Source organism: Pomacea canaliculata, linkage group LG7, assembly GCF_003073045.1.
Source record: "Pomacea canaliculata isolate SZHN2017 linkage group LG7, ASM307304v1, whole genome shotgun sequence".
NCBI lineage: Eukaryota > Metazoa > Mollusca > Gastropoda > Architaenioglossa > Ampullariidae > Pomacea > Pomacea canaliculata.
In genome coordinates, this window is record NC_037596.1 from 7394185 (window position 1) to 7411671 (window position 17487).

Below are 17487 nucleotides of genomic sequence, written 5' to 3' on the forward strand. Positions count from 1 at the left end.
AGCTCAGAACTTCATATGATATTCTACAAAGTTAAACGATGAAAAAAAAAATTATTGTAATGTGCCAAAATCTTTCATCTTTTATAAAGAATTCTCAAAAGAATTCTTTCAACTCAGGAGGCATGTGGAAAAGAGTATTCCACAATTAAAACAAATATCCCAATATTACACCAGTGTGCTCTTTAATTCTAGTCCTTAGAAACTACTGTGCATAATAAAGTGACAATAACAAAGCAGAATGTTAAGATGTCTAAAATATATGTGAAGGGACTTTTTTTAAAGCTATCCTACAAATTTACATGACTATGAACTACCTTTTTCTGTTTCCATCAGGCCTGTAAGGAAAAAAACGTCTTTCACAGTTTCAAATTAAACATTTGTTGACAGGGAAAAAATTGCTGGTAAAGCCTTGCATATCACATTTAGTTTATCAAGGAAAGATTTGTTTTCTTTGCCAATCATTTTGATAACTTTGTATTTAGAGATTAGCATCCTTGGTTTTTGTTGTAAGGCACAGTTAAAAATTTCCTGCATTTGAGTAATGGCTTATGCTACTGCTTAAGTTATCTGACAGTGATGTAGCTGCTTTGAGGCCTGTTAAGGACTTCTGAAAAATTTTTTAAAAAAGCAAACCCCACTAAAACTTCAGAAGGTGAGAGAATCCGTACAATACTGTATTATAACTGCATGTCTTCTGGAGATTTATTTCTAAAAGGTTTGATTAAAGGGAGTTGAAGATTCTCGCAAGATGTTTACATTCTACAGACAGGAACCACTTTAACCACGTGTGTAAAAAAAAAAAATTACTGAAATACTCATTCAAAATAATTTGTGCATGAACCTAAGAGTGCATGGCAAAATATATACTGCAAAAGGAGTAAAATGCAACTTTAAGAGCGAGAGGGAGATGTTAAAAATCCAGCCGAATCTGCTTGTCACACTCTCTTGCTGTTTTATTTTTTTCTCTACCTTCCTACATATAATACTTATGCCTCATTTGTATCATATATATATCTTAGAGCAGAGCATGATCAACGGGTACCACAAATGCATCTTTGATTTACACAAATGCTCATGTTAATCTTACGTGCAGCATTTTTGCAAAGTAAAAACATTTTGTGGTTTCTTTCCTTGTAACACAATCATTACAAATTGTAACAATCTCCAGTAAATTTCTTTGTGTTTGTGCATTCATTTGTTCTTTTTTTCTAAAACTGCCACCTTAAAAACAAAAACAATTGGAAAATAATAATAACGTAAAAGACTTTGTTCTCTGCAGAGAACAAAGTTTTTACCATCTCTTTACACGACTTCCCCTCCCATGTTTTTTTCTTCCTATATTCATAATGAGGAACATGGTTTAAGATTAATAATGTGTGTTAACACTACCAGTCCCACTAGAAACAATTACCCATAAAGAAAGGAAAAGGTTAATTAAAATATGTATAAAAGATGAAACTGAAATAAGAATATCGAACATGGAGAAAGAAAAGAATTGACAATTATGAAATTTAAAGTCCTAATAAACCATTTTTCCTTAAAGCCATAAAAACAATTGCTTGCACAAAATTTTCTTTGATTTTGTTTGGGAGAAAAACTGTCAACATTAAAGAGTCAGAGAAAATAAGTTTTGGTCACAATCTGAACCTGCTGTTTGATATAAAATGAAGTGATGCTTCATTCATAAGACCCTAGTATCCTATGTTAATGCACATCCTCTACCTCAAAAGATCATTAACACTAGCACACACACACAAAAAAAAGTGATACTCACAGTCTGAGTGCGTCTGGCGAAGGAAGTGATCTACAAGCTTTGTTCGACTGCAAAAAAGACTTCCACAAGTGGGACAGGCAATCACTTTCTCCTGAGTATGACTGCGTAGATGCTCCTTCAGCCTGTGCCTGCTGCGCACAACTGCATCACAATCTGAAAAGGAGACCACATAACACCGCTGAATATTTATCAAGACGTTTTAGGTTGTCACAAAGAGAAAAACTTTTTGATACACGTGCACTACTTGTAGAACATTATGTAACAACCCCCAATACACTATGCAGCCCTAAGCTCCTCAAAGAGTAACAAGGAATAAACTAAACTAACTCCAAGTAACTTTTACAAAATAACAATTGTGGTTTAATGCTTTTGTATTAGAACTTCATGATGATGATATATAATGGAAGCATGCATACGTTTACATATGATTTGCACAGTCAACATAAATGTATCACAGGACATTGTGGAAACAGACTAAGTATTATTTATAGAGTCTGTTGACTTACATCACAGTAAAAAGCAGAACTTTTCTAGAATGGGGTAAAGTGTGCTGCAAGTTGGCAGTTTTGATGCTGTGACTGAAAAGCCAGTTGGAAATATTTAGAAAAGGTGCTGTTGCCTAGGACAGGATGTAACCATGCTTTAATCAACATGTCATGTACAAATTTAGCTCAGTTTACATTTGATTTTTCCTTCTCACCTGCCCATAAACATTTGCAGGGCACATCTCTTCCTTCAGAGTAGACCTGAGCATGAAGACTGACATGGCAATAGAACAAATATGGATTGTCATAGATAATCTGGAACAGAAAATTCTACTCACATATATCTTGAAGAGCGAAAGAAAATTTTCCTACAATGGGAAAAAAGACCCTGCAATTGATAATATTATTGTATATGAAATAAAGCAAACACTAAGGACCAACCACATGAAAAGCTACCCCTTTATTAAATAACACCCATAATGGCAACAAGGAGCATAGACCGGATAGCAAAATACAGTGATAGAGATGCATCACATTGCAACATCACTCTTGCAGACTTAGTAAAGCACATAAAGACCTAGATCAAGAAATATTTTAGAATGGCACAAAAATAAAAAGAAACTGGTTCCTATGAAAAAAAAAAAAAAACAATTTGTAAACAACAGCAAACGCTATGTAGCAATTCCAACTGCAAGACAAACAGATCATCATAAAATACAAATACTTCTGATTAAAAATAGAAAAATCTACTGGGCCATAAAACAACCTTTCTGTTTTTCTGTGAACAGTTTGTCTTGTTACTCATTTGTCATTCATCACCTTATGCCTTTCATACTGTCTACTGTAATTGTCACTCTGACCCTGTAGGTATTTCAATGAAAAAAAAAAAAAAAGAAAATTACAAAGACATAAATGTTTTAAAACTGTAACACTAAACAAGATAATTAACTAAGACACTCACACCACAATCTTGCCAAGAACATTCTAAATTTTCTGGTAGTTCTGGTATCCAGTTGCGGCTCTGTGTTCCAATCTGACAAGTATTCAGACGAAGGGTGTTGCTGAGGTGAGTGCCAACGTACTTGATTCGGACGTGGAACACATGGAAATATATGTGTCGGTTAAAATCTATTTCAGAGCCAATAATTTGGGTGCCGCAAGCTCGCCAGCCACAAGTGTAACATATACCTGAAATAAAATGTAATGGTGCTGTTTAATATAACAAACATAAAATTCATCTTTGTATATGACATCTTCAATTAAACTATCAAAGGTTCTAAAATCCTTATCACATCTATTATCAATATTATTTTCCTACTTCAATGCCTGCTCAAAGTGAGGACTTGCCCAGAAATTTTTTAAGCTGACATTTATGATCCTTAATTAATTAAAGAAACAAGCATTTATCTCTATCGATTCCAAAACCAATCTGTGATTTAAATCTTACAACCAGCTGTCCAGTTTAGAATTCCTCATGGTAATTAGCACAAAGTGCTTAATGGTGAAGGACATTAAGAAAATTGCCCGATTAACCAAAGATCATTTCTCAAAGTACAGTGAACACAACGAATACCAGACAGCTGAAAGTGCACCGCACATCCTACATTTTGTGTGCATGCAGGTGTGTGAATGTGAAATCAAGTACCTGTGTCAGTGTGCATTTTTGAACCAGCATTGTTTATTTTTTTCTGCTTAGCCCAGAGAAGCAAAGCTATCACCATTCTGCCAAGTTAATGCACTGCGACTCTGTTACTGATCTTTTGTAAGCATGTGACTTAGAACTAAATGACAGTGCTGTAGACACACAAGCTTTTTGTTTTAAATACCAAACTTCTGTTTTCTTTTTGTTGTTGTTGTTCAAAAGTGCACAGCACAATTATTTATACCTGTACCCAAATCTGCATGCAGAGTCTGTTGATGATACTTCACTACATGGGTACCAACGTGCTTGATGAATGCTGACATATCAGTCTCAATCTGGTCACAAGTGTCCCATTCACACTGATAGCGGAACTCGCTTTCTTTAATCACTGGGGGTGGTTTGCATTTGATTTTCAGCATGTTGCCTCCTTCACTTTCTTGAGATTGATTTGTCTCTGCCTCAGACATTGCTGGGACTGAAGAGAATGTCTTTTTTGAAAGATATAACTTCTGAAGATAAGAAAAATAGAATAACAAATGAGACTTTAAAACAGAGATGAGTGTACATACCCAAAAAAGACTGAAAACTAATATAATCAATTTATAAATGTAAACAGCCAACAATACAACTATACAGATATTTCCTTTTCATATCTTATAACCCCATAATAGATAAGTATACGCTAGTAATGTCTCCTTACATGATGTAATTACTGTGCTACAATAAAATAAATTACATCTACATGGTAGTCAGAGGTCAAGGCTTAACATTTGTATCCACAATGCACAGTTTAGTTCAAGCACATTATTTCCATTACTAGACATAGTACTGTCAGTAACCATATTTTTAGAGCCTAGGCCATTTATTCATGACCTGTTAAATGTCCCATCTTTTCATCATAATGAATATGCTCAGTGTATAACACTTTCAGTAAAGTGCAGAAAAGTTTTATTACAAACGTATAAATCTTGTTGTAATTATTAAACAGAATGTGATGATATATCTAGTTATATACAGATATAAAGATAAGTTGATTGAAGAAAACCCTCTTAAGTTAAATGAGAGGTAATTTGAGGAAGATCGGTCTATTTCGCTATGTATCAGGTCTGTTTCTGTACAAGCATTAGCCTCCTAATCAGCTTCTCCTGACTCCAAAGTGTAGGACAGAGTGAGCAAGTGGTACTATCTACTAAACTGCCTTTGTGCAAGCTGAGAATCGGGCTAAAACTGCCTAAATAACGGTCATAAACGATAACACATACACAAACAATAGCTAGAGCTGTTAAACTCGTCTGATGGAGGTGACGTTTTATTTTCCAATCATCACAAATCACTAGCTGTGGCATATCCTTTCAGAACATAATTTTTCAATTTCGATTTCGATTTCGAATAATGCGCGTTGCACAACTTAGTTCTCACTGTTGCAGCTTATGATTCGAATATAAATACAATTAACAGTTGTTATTTTTAAATCAAAGTAAGTGTGGGGAGGCGAACGTTAAGAAGATCTGAGCACTGATTTCGATGAAGTCCGTAAATCTGAGTTTAGAGCTGTATTATTCTACTCGTGGACATCAACTAATCCAAAGTAATAATAGAAGAGAAAAACAGAACTTTGAATAAGACGGGAACAGTTCAACACAGTAGCATAGTAAATGGGCTGGAATTCAAATTGTGTACATGTTTAAAATATTAACTATTATCACGATCTAGAAGAAATATTTGGATACTTCTAACTTACAGCAATAAATAGTCGATAATGTACAATCCGCGGCTCAACTGACCTCGAAAGTAGCAGAAACGGAAATAAACATTTTTACTTCCGGTTCAAAGTTTTGGGTTCAGAGTTATTCATCGACAGCCTCCCCACACAATCGAGATACTTTATTTCTTTTAACATGCACAGCGTTTGAAATGCTTAGTATTACTTGGATCCATAATTATAAAGGATAAATAAAAATAACAGTCTTCAAGAATCTGGCTACGGCTTTACGTGCTGACATATACATTGACATGGCGATGATGAAGATGTCAACTACTTGATGATGAGGATGTCTATTTGTAATGCGCAGGTATCCATTCAGAAGAATGCTCATTGCGCAGCAAAAAAAAAAAAACAAAAAAACAACTTGCAGTTGAGAGTCGATAAATGTGAGCACGATGCTTCAACTAGGATGACCATGAGATGCCATGTACAGCACTATGTGTAATGTTACATTGGCTTGCATATACAGAGAGCGGTCCGGTCGCAACGGTTATGCCCTTACCAGGAAGGTCTGCCCTGAGTTCAGTCTCGGGCACGCTGATCTTCTGACGTTTTTTGCGCCGTAAGGCCAAACACCAATTATATTTGCCATGTGGTCCTTACAAATTCTCACACAGGTCCTTACATTTTCTCTGTGACCCTTACAAGTCCTTATATCGATAAAATATTACCACAAATTTATTTTCGGAGTCGACTTTTTCGCCGCATTGCAATTTTAATCACATGACTACCCAGTCTCGCTCGCGACGGGAACTTCCGTTCGGCCTTTCGCGAGTTCACTCTCGTTGTGTCGACCACATTTCTTTGTCTGCTTAACAATTTGAAAGATGCCGGGAAAGTGCTCTTTTCAGGAGAACTGGCTAAAGGAAGACAAGTATAAAGATTGGTTAATAAGAGACTCGAGCGATAAACATTTGGCACGATGTGCTGCCTGCAAAATATCGTTGAATCTTTCGTCAATGGGCGAAAGTGTTCTGAAGAAGCACATGGTTACCGAAAGACACAAAAGGGGAATAAAAGTATTTCTGAAAGATGCACGCTTTTGTGTAACTGATTACTTTTGTAATCAAGAACATCCAAAACCTGCTCAAAATCAGACGGCACCGACCATCTCTGCAAGTGTGTCCAGTAAGTTGACAATTATTTATCTTAAGCGATTCATTTAGTTAACGATGTGGGTACTTTAAAAAACACATTAAATTAAAGCGTGCATAACATTTTGCGTTTTTTTTCCACACTTTATTAAGCCTATAGTCTAATTTACGGTAAAGCCAATAGCTTAAAGATCAGTAAATAGCAAAGAATTATTTAATTTAAAAAGTTGAGATTTTAATAGAGAGGACCACAGATTCATAAATAATACATCTTTCCGACCATACAAGAGAAAAACTTAAGCATTGATGACTGTCACTTAGGTCCTTACGAATGCATGAAAGGTCCATACTTGGCACCATCCCTGATCCCTGGGAACCCTGACAGGGATCCTGATGACTATTCAGGGCCCTAGGCAGATGCCTCGTCTGTCTAACCCTGTTTAAGAGCATACCAGTAGAGGTTTTTTTTTTTATTGTATGCATGTGTTCCAGACGTAAAAAAGAGTTCTTATTAAGAATCTAAGATAAAAACATTTACATTTCTTTTAATTTTTCAATCGATCCCCTGGTATTCATTTTCCTTTCATAAAGGAGCACTTGTAGTGATCGTTTGCTCTTAGCTCATATCCACGATTTTAGCTTCTTGTTGGATTTTTTTAAAAAAGTTATAGTATTATCATCTGCTATTTTGAAACCTTTTTGGATGTTAAGAAGTTAAAATTTCACATGGAAGGTATGATTGCATATGCAAACTGAGCTGATCTGGAGCACATGTAAATTATTGTCTCCTTTAAACTGGATAGTAGTTAATTGAAAGTCAGCTAAAACTGTAGACTTGCATCCATATTAATAGACAATATTTGGTCAGTATGTGCAAGATCAAGTGGTTTGATTATTAATTTTTACTTGTGTGAAGTCTAGAGAAAATTTGTAGTTGTGTTGTTTGTAATAAATATACCAGAATTATTGCCTATTTAGTTTTTTCACAGACATACTGTGTAACAGGGATTTATAAATACCTTGTGTAAAATGCTTACTGTCAATTATTTCAGATAAAGATCAGCCAGGCCTGATACCAGCAGTAGAGGTGAGACTGACCTAGATGTCGAGGTCACAAGAAATATCATCTATGCATAAATATATTTAATAAAACCTAACTGAAGTGTGAAAGTTTATTTTCATACAGACAATTTTTAATCAAGTAAAAGATAAAAAAAGAACTATTGTTTTTGTATAATAATTTTCTTGGCATCTGTAAAGTAATTTGTAAAGTCTGCAGAGACAAAAATATTCAGTATTAGCAACTGTGTTTATAAATCTGACTATGGCTTTGCCTCCTTTGCTGCAGGTGAAGACAGAACCAGTTGACAATGGCCATGAGCAGATAGGGGAACCAAGAATTTGCAACGTTACTTCACTTCAAAATGCACATTCACAGACAGTAGAGGACCTCTGGTCTGGCACTTTTCGGGCAGAAATAAGAGAAATTTTTGGAAATAAGTCTGCAGATCAAAATGCCACTGTTCAAAATGTACAGGATGTTGTGGAAAAGCTGCTAAAAAAGAATGAAGACCTGTTGTCACAGAATGATGCCATTGGGTTTAAACCAAATCGGAGAGGTAGGCTTCCAGCTGAAATGGCGCGAAAGACAGAAGCATTTCCTGGCATTGGTCAGACAGCAGCATTTTCCACAGGGCTTGGACAAAGAGGAAGAGTGTTGCCATCAGGAAGCGTCCGAGAACGTGATGATGGTATTCCTATGGGCAGAATTCTGAGACCAAGGACTCCAACATTGCGGTGTCACATGGTTGAGAAAGATAAGTCACATTTTACATCGGCAGTGATGGAGACGAAAATTGGCAGCAAAGAATCAGAGGAGATACTTTCATGTGCAAGAGCATGAAATGGTTTGTGGGGTATCCGCAAACACCCAGCTATTAAGTCGAGAGGGACGGCTTATGGCTTTGGTTGATATTAAATGTTACTGGTGCAACTTTTGTTCATTTTCTACATCTAACAAGAACCAGCTAATAACCCACATCATGGATCATCGCTTTCATTGCAAGTATTGTCGGTATCAGTCTTTCTCAAGGGCTGATGTCATACAGCATTCCTTCCATACCCACCCAGAGTTTCAGGAAATGGCATCATTGATGCAGTACTGCACTCTACTCTCAGATTACTTGCGTGTCCAAAATCCCAACACAACACGGCTCGACAATCGACCAAAGAGAAAAGATGGCACAGAGAAAGGAAATAATGGTGGAAGCCATGAGAAAGAAAATCCAGCCAAGCTGAGGAAGCTGGATGATTCTCAGATCAAGGGACAGTCTACCAACACAGACATGAAACTTGTGGGCAGTTTAACCTCAGACTATGATATTTTTGACATGGAGGTAGATAACACAAGTGAGAGTACGGAGGAAACAGTGCAGAGTAGTATAGCATCTAATCCAGTCTCTTTCACACCAGCTGTTATTGTACAGACCACGCATGTTGCCTCACCTGCTGTGATAAGCGGGCCAGTCATCACCCAGGTCTTCTCAGCAGGTTCCCCTCAGCCTGATGAAACAGGTTCCGGTATACTGGGCTCAACCAGTCAAAGCATTTTGTCCAGCACCATGTCATCACCAAGCCCTTCACCATCTTCTGCTAGCAGCATGCAGCCAATGCGATTCAACCTGTACTGGAACTGTGGCTACTGCCCGTTCACCAGCGAAAGTCAGAGTGAGGTGAACGATCATTCAGACCGCGAGCACATTGGCAAGGCTCCTAGGTATGTGGCATTAATCAAAGCAGAGGATAGCTCTTCCCCTGCACAATCATCCTCAAGTGGAAAAGAAGGGGGGAAAAGTGTAAGCAGTTCCAGAAGAAAATGAGTGCGGGAGACAAACACGAGGAAGGCAGATTGGAAGAGGCTGGTGAGCAGGAAGGAGAAACTGCATTGGAGGAAGAGAAACAGCTCAGCATTTCTCGCAAAGAGTCCTCTGACATAAGACGAGAAGCTTTCCTGCAGTGGTTTGGATGCAGAAGGTAGCATACAGGGTACCTCCCAAGGGAACGCTAATCCAGAAATATCTGCTGAAACAGGAGGTTTCGATCAGGTTGTCATCAAGCAAGAGCCAGTAGATGCTGAGGAAGAGGAGATTATTCCAATGAAAGTATCCTTTCCAAAACCAAGAATTCAAGCAAAGGAAAATACCGCCATCAAGTGTTGTCACTGTAACTACAGTGCTCGCATGCTAAGTCACCTGAGGAATCACATTGTGTACTGCCACAAGGGAAAAGAGCTGATGGGGACAGGAGCCATGAACAGCAAGGTGTTCATGTGTGCGAGCTCAGATTGTGCCTTCCGCTCATCATCCGGCACAACATTCCTGAATCATGCAATCTTGTGCACACCTTGGACCAAATCAACAATATCCGACCTGAAAATTGATGGCCATCTTTTGGCTTCGTTAGAAAAGACCAAAGCACTGGCCAAAGAATCAGCCAGTGGCAAGGTGGGTGGTGCGAACTGAAAATTTGTGCAATTGCACATAATTCATCAGATAATGCTCTATCAACATTTTCAGCTTATTTGCTCATAAAATCTATTAAACTGAGATGGTTTCAGTGCAGAATTACACACAGAATTCTAGGTACAAACTCCCTGGCAGAATATATGGGGATAGAAGTTAATAATAAATGCACTTTCTGGGGCAACGAAAGGGAGACAATTGAACATCTATTTTGGCGCTGTAAGGCAACCAAACTATTTTGGACAAGCCTAGGAAAGGCAATAAGGGAAAAATGCTCTAAAAATAATAAATTAGCACTTAACCAATCTGTAATACTATTTGGATATGAAGCAAACTGTCCAATAGATAAGACATTAGAGAATATACTACTAGAAGCAAAGTTTTTTATCTATAAATGTAAAATAGAGAAGAAACAGCCAGACTTAAGAATTTTTATTCTGCAGTTAAATAGGAAATACAAGATTGAGGAATTTAGCGCACTTGTTAATATGAAATTGCAGAAATTTATAATAAGCTTGGCTGATTATATGAATTTTATGAGTTTATCTGAAAATATATAATTTCACGACTTTATATTAAAAAAACAAACAAAAAACAAACAAAAAAAACACAATGTGACTGCCTGGTGAGGGGAGAGGTAAAACAAGAAAAGTAAAATACATTTAATTTGTTCTGCATTTAGTTTAAAAGTCTTATTTTCTTTCAACAGACAAACATCTGGGAGGTACAGAGAAAAACAAATGTTAAACACGACATTATTTCCTCCATATTCTACCAACGATCATGTCAACTACTGTGCAACTTCGAATTGTTTTTATTGATCTGTTATTTCTTTGGGTTCTGTTTATTGATTTGTTTGCAGTCCTATGCTCCAGTGGGGGCAAACAGGACTAAGAAGTCTGTTTAGTAGTGATGCTACATATGCAAACGTTTGGAATGAAAATAATGATTTCGTGTCAAAGTTTCAGTGACTAACATTTTGTTTATGTTATTGGTGTTAATTAAGATGGGTCATTTAATATGTCATTTCCAGAGTTTTTCTTGTGTGAATGTTTTTTGTGTGGATATTTTCTGAGTTTGGGAAATGGTCAAATTGTGAATGAAAAAAAAAAATAGTTGGTTTAATTTTTACATCTTGAACTATTATCCAGAGAGTTCTTGAAGCTATTTGGTGCGTATTTTATGTAAGTCGGCAGATATTTCCAATCTGCAACAACTTATACACAAGCAAACATTAACATTACTCATGCACAAATAAACGAATGCACACACACACACACACGCTTGCACACATGCAGACCTGACAAGTTTCTGGATACAGAATCATAACGAGCACACATAATCTAGCACTCTTTTTACACTGTTTTATTATGCAACTTTTGAACAATTGTATCAATAAAATAGTCAAAATCCATGAAATGTGTGCATCATATTAAAAATTAATATAAAGGTTATTAAAAATTGAACTGGCAATCAAAGTATAGTAAATATAACATTTAAAACTATGTGAATAAAAATGTTATAAATAAATATGTATTATATACATATGTATAAAATGGTTGTCTATGTATAAACTTGTCAGAATACAAACACCTTTATTCTCTCAGTCAAGGCTTTGTGAGTAAGCAGAATAGGTAAGATGTGCTTGCAACTGTCTGACACATGGTCTTAAACATGCAAAAAATTGGTTCCTCTGAATTTCACTAAAAAAAAATGCAAGGAAAAAGTGATTTTACACAAAACGCAAGCAGCAAAACTTGCTTTTTACAACCATTGCTTCTAGATGTACTATGAAAATGTAAACAATAATATCACATAAGTGTTTCAAGACTGTGATATTCTTGCCTGGTGTGCATCACTACTTGAATAAATTAGTGGCCGTTTAGCAATAATAATATCTGTTCCAGAAAAAGACCTGGAAATGTTATGTAGAAGGGTACTAAAGGTGACATGATCAGGTTTGTTAGGTTATTATTATAATGGTATTGATGGCAGTGTGAAAGAAATATGAACCTTTATAGTGGCAACATAAAACCGAAGAGACAAAAACGGAAAAGTTCATATGTTAAGAAAAATGTGATGAAAGGGGAACATCTGTATTTATTTAGGGAATACTTGCAGAAATCTCATGGTGATAATGATGTATCTATATAGTAAGGTTGACATGAATATTAGGCGGTTGGAAAGAAAATATACACCATCAGAGGTAGTACCAAAACAAATGGACGGTAGTGATACTATATATATCTTATAATGGCTTTTTATAACTGTTTGTGTACTGACATAAAAGTTATGCTCATAGAACACTTTAGGCAAGGAACAATAGGTTAATGAGTTTAGAAGGATAGTAGATTTTATGACTGTTAGAGAATAAACATTTCAGATTTTAATTCCATGACACAAAGAAGAAGAAAACACTTATAATTGTTTGCTTTAAAACCAGATGTTAAAAATAGTCTTGCTGTCAAATAAGGAAGAGACTGATGCATGTGCTAGGCATGAGGTGGACTGAGCTGTGAGTGCCCACACTGAGTGTGTCATTTTCAACTAGCTCAAATACACCCTGCACTAGAGACATGGACCCAGATTTTGCTGAGCACACTGGACCTCACTAGGGTTTTGTTGAGTACCTCTCCTGACCCTGAAAAAAAGTAATAGTCCATGTTTTACATACATGCCTAGATTTTTTTAAAAAAAGGAATATCCTTTATCTGAAACATCAATTTTTTTTTCATCATAATTAGTGCTGAATACTTTGTGTTCTACACCTCGTTTTCAGGTGTAGAAATCTTGACTATGTCAGGTGTTACGTACGCTCGGATGCTTATCTTACCTGCGAAGGTAGTGTGTTGGCTCATGAGTGATCGATGTATTGAACTCCAGGTGACTGTTGACAAAATAGTAACCAGATCGCGTGACTCTTAACGCATCTCTCTCCCATTCAGCTGCACAGACTTCAGGTAAGTCGTTTCCCCATCAGGAGCAGTCCACTTGACAAAAGTAGAGGCTGGAAGTTTCAACAAAATGATGTTAGTGCTGATACCATCGAGTAGTCTTTTATGAATGTTGATAGAGGAAACATTGTAAAGACATACGCTTACATTATATTTGATAATGCCCAAGATCGAGATAATACAGCTCTTTATGATTCCATCACCAGGGTGGATGAGCCGCGGCATATACATGCGCTCGAAGCTTATATCTCATTCTATTGGCAGGCTAAATGGATGCGAGTTCATACAAGATGTTTGCGCAGGACGATGATAGAATATTATAACAAGTAGTATGAGAATTTTAATAATATACAATGCAAAATTGATATTTTATTAGACATAACGGTAATTAATTATTCCATAAGTTATGTCAAAGTACCTTTACAGCGAGCAATTACACTTTTACACTATAAGTTATATATGAGGTTTCTCAGGGAAATCTATGACCTAAATCCCCAGTACCACCCCACACTCAAGTTTGGCATTATGTTTAACAAAAAGACCGCCTTTCAATCATCACGAAGTTCCGCGACTTTATAAGACTGTAGTGCAAATATTTCCTGTTTGGTGAAGTAAATAAAGTTTAGGAGAAAATCGGGGAAGACCCTACGAATGTTGACATGGCGCTAGTATATAAACATTTACTAAATATAGTCGACACTATTCTCCACTTGAGTCGCCTCAGGCACTCGATCAGCTTACGTTATACACAGGAACTAATGTGATAGTAAATATATATGTACATAAATATCCGGATATAAGATTCTCTCCTGTGGTTAATGACACTTCCTCAGCAAGGAAGTGGCTATAACAAAGGCTATAATAGTAACGGAACTTCTTGGTGTAACTGATTAGAGTCAAAAATATCCAGAATAAACTTATTCTTATTTCCGTCTCATACAATTTTTGAAATATGCTACAGCTGTCAAGAGAAGTCAGTTTGAAAAACTTATCAGCTATAAATAAATAACTGCAATTAATAAGTCAATGAAATCTATCTGTAACTTATTTACTTTCGCTCCCAATGGTCTTTTGTAACGAACTGCTAAACTTAAAATAAAATTCTTCATAGCTGTTTACCTGTTTGCTGATTGTTGTCCCTGGCACAGAGATACACCATGGGATGCAACAGCCGAGTCGGAAAAGAGTCTTGACCAGACGACGAAATCGAAGAACTTTCTAGAAACACAAATTGGAATCTTCGTTAAAATATATGTGCAGGTTATGGGATCATTATTTTATAAGCAAGGAGCTCCTGTTGTAGTCATTCCAGAAAAATAATGACCCTTAACCCAACTGCCAGGAATGGAACCTGATTTCAAAGAGGGCTGAGGAGGAACAATGCAGCGCTATTTTCTCCTTACTGTGTATTTTTGTTTTTCATTTCATTCTATAATACTAAAATTCCACTTTTAAAATTCTATTTATTGTGCTGGGGAACCTACTGAATACTCCAATTGACTTCTGAGGCGGCTATTTCGTTTTCGCTTTGAAACAAATTCTGTGAATAATAACCGTCGACTGCTACGTATTTAAAACGAAACTGTTGAAGTCTTTGGTCAAACACTGTTAAATTTGTAGAATATCATCAAAGAAATTCTAACTTGTGTCTTTCATTTTCGTGAAATGGGGCTTCACAACACCTTCATCCTCAAGTCATCATCATGATTGTGCAAGATAGGGACCCATGCACACACACACGCGCTCTCTCATTCTCATTCATCTCTCTAGCATCGCTTTTAATAATGACAATGCCTCATTATTATCTTCACACTCTATACTATAAACACGTTTATGATCATATCATCAATTATAGTAGGCTCAAGCTAATGGATGAACGAAAGTAAAAACATACAGCGAGCGTAGTGTATTATTAGTGTTGTTATTATTATTATCATCATCATCATCATCATCATGATATTTTTTTTCTTCGTGGTGGATTATTGACGAGCTCATTACTGATGACTACCATAAATTTGTGTTCTTATTACCTGAGTCAGCAAACAGTTTTAAACTCGAACCTGGCTGAAAGACCTTTGCATCGTTCTTGGAAAGTCTTCTAGCAGAATCCGTGAGATTCTGTACCTGGTCATCTGAAAGGTAGATGAAAACTGTTCTTAACAATATGCTTGAGTTTGTATGAAATAATCACACCTTAGCATTGGAGTTTGATATCAAGCATTATTGGCATTATATTAATAACAGCCACGACACTTTTAATATTTATCAATGATGAGAGTCAGCGTCTGTCATCCCGAACAGAAGAACGAAACTCATAAAAGTTTGGAGATATCTACATGGACTACCGTGTTCTATTAATTGTAATCTTTAATTGTAACCTATCGTAGGGAAATAATCATCATATCACTAGACATTAACAAGTGAGTCGAATTTTATTTTAATCTTAACTGCAAGCTCTTGCAGGGAAATAATCATTATATCACAAGACAAGTGGGTCAATTTTATTTTAAACTTAAAAGAGTAACTAACAATCCCCAATCAGTAGTAGCTTTGTTTACATGCATTCTCAATCTCGGATTCGTCTTCACAAATTTCTTTCAATTCTAGTGATTTCTTTAGCTGACTGTCCATGTTAGCCATCCAGCAATCTTGATGTGAGCCTGGCAACTGAAACACCGACCTCCAAAGGTTTCGTCCACCATAGGACATCACAGAAGTGTTAACTAAAGAAATGTCACTCACCATCACGAGGAAGCCTGGCTAGCAGCTGCTCAGACCTCTGCAGACAGATAAAACAATCGAGAGAATGTGTGACTTGGCTGATAAGAAAAGCGACAATAGCAACAGGAGATGGTAAGAGGAAATGGGTTCCTATTCTGTAGGATTTTCAGGTTACATAACATACAGATGATGTCCGCGAGCCATTCAAAATCCCGACAAAAGTTCATACATCAAAAGTATTTTTTTGACAAAACATTAATTTCACAAATCAATTATTTAAAGACAGCGAAACGCATCATATAATGTTAAAAATATTTAAATCTTTCTTTCTTGTTTGTTTGGGTAATCCCGATATAATGAAACGATGTTATTTATATATAAAACCGAATAAGAAACATTTTGTCCGAAGGAAATACCGCACTTGTGATGGTAATTGCATTTCCATTAGTTGGACTGTCCTGAGTACAAAAAAGTATTAGCACTATGGTGTCCTACTTGACTCAGATGTTGACCTCTTTGGGTACTTTTAAATCACTCGAAACTTTACAACAAAATACGATGGACACTTGTTTCTATGGGATCCACCAAGGCAGGACGAGTGGTACTTGATTCATGGAAGAGTTGAGACATATATTAATATTTAAAGTTTTGATTATTTATAGGAAAAAAAGTAAGGCAAGTAACTCACTTTTTCAATGACTACAGGAATCCAGTCAAGGGAGTTGAAGCAAATCATCCTCTCACCCTTGCTGTCTCTTTTCATCCTGTACTCAAATTCTTTCTCTAAAGAGAAACGGTCTTTATCTGTCCACATCGACTTTTGAACACAGAAAGGAAAGTCCCTCTCAGTTCCATCTGACTGCAGTGCTTGTCTGAAACTATCCAGCGCCGGCCATCGAAAAACTTTGTGTAGATACAACAGTGTCATCACGTAGATAAAGACCACAGTCAAGCAGACGAACATCAAACAGTAGTTTATTCGAAGCACTGTCTTCGATGTTTTTGAACGAGAGTAATGACGGTGGTAGCTGGGCAACATGATGGTGGTCTGACCCTCTTGGCGATGCCGACCTCGCTCTGATTTCCTCTCAGATGTCCGCAGACATCCAAGGTGCACCTCCGAGGTACACCACGTGGAACAGGCTGAGCATAGGACACACTCTCCTCACTTTCTTGGCTGGTATTGTGCAGTTGTTGTCCACCGGTTGCTATGACAGCCGGCCTGCAGGGACTGTCTGAAATCAGGATATCATCAGCCATCAGTCTTGTCTGCCTCCTTATCGTCCCGCCGACTGGTAGATATCAGCTGGCGGTCGGTAATTTAAGTTGAGAGATAGTTCCCGGTAAGTATAACATCCCCCGAGGGAAAAATCCACAGCATTTGAATTGAGTCCCTTTCTTAGGTCATATATAGATATTTTGTGGCTACAGACACAGTGAAGAGCAGGCAAGCTGCATCAAGACAATCGCTTCCTACTCACATGACCTCACATTTCCCGTTACGACCCCAGGCCTACACTTTCGGTTCGTC

At 36.8% G+C, this 17487-nt stretch overlaps 3 protein-coding genes across 3 annotated transcripts in view; 1 reads left to right on the forward strand and 2 right to left on the reverse strand.

The window, feature by feature from the left end:
* Window positions 1-5920, reverse strand: part of LOC112567987 (histone H4 transcription factor-like) — a 52039-nt gene extending 46119 nt beyond the window's left edge. The window contains 5 exon segments of the mRNA XM_025244955.1: window positions 1775-1927; window positions 2475-2574; window positions 3221-3447; window positions 4146-4410; window positions 5686-5920. Of these exon segments, the coding sequence (XP_025100740.1) occupies window positions 1775-1927; window positions 2475-2574; window positions 3221-3447; window positions 4146-4410; window positions 5686-5715 (775 nt within the window). The 5' untranslated portion in view covers window positions 5716-5920.
* Window positions 5921-6608: 688 nt separating this feature from the next.
* On the forward strand, window positions 6609-8677 carry LOC112568002. Its single transcript, XM_025244984.1, has 3 exons — window positions 6609-6794; window positions 7813-7847; window positions 8109-8677. Exons 1-3 carry the CDS (start codon window positions 6626-6628, stop codon window positions 8661-8663), a joined length of 759 nt encoding a protein of 252 aa, XP_025100769.1. The 5' UTR covers window positions 6609-6625; the 3' UTR covers window positions 8664-8677.
* On the reverse strand, window positions 8438-17421 carry LOC112568005. The gene is made up of 6 exons (XM_025244988.1): window positions 16645-17421; window positions 15978-16014; window positions 15266-15367; window positions 14355-14453; window positions 13115-13288; window positions 8438-12922 (listed from the first exon to the last, which is right to left on the reverse strand). Exons 1-5 carry the CDS (start codon window positions 16993-16995, stop codon window positions 13203-13205), a joined length of 675 nt encoding a protein of 224 aa, XP_025100773.1. The 5' UTR covers window positions 16996-17421; the 3' UTR covers window positions 8438-12922; window positions 13115-13202.
* Window positions 17422-17487: the final 66 nt, after the last annotated feature.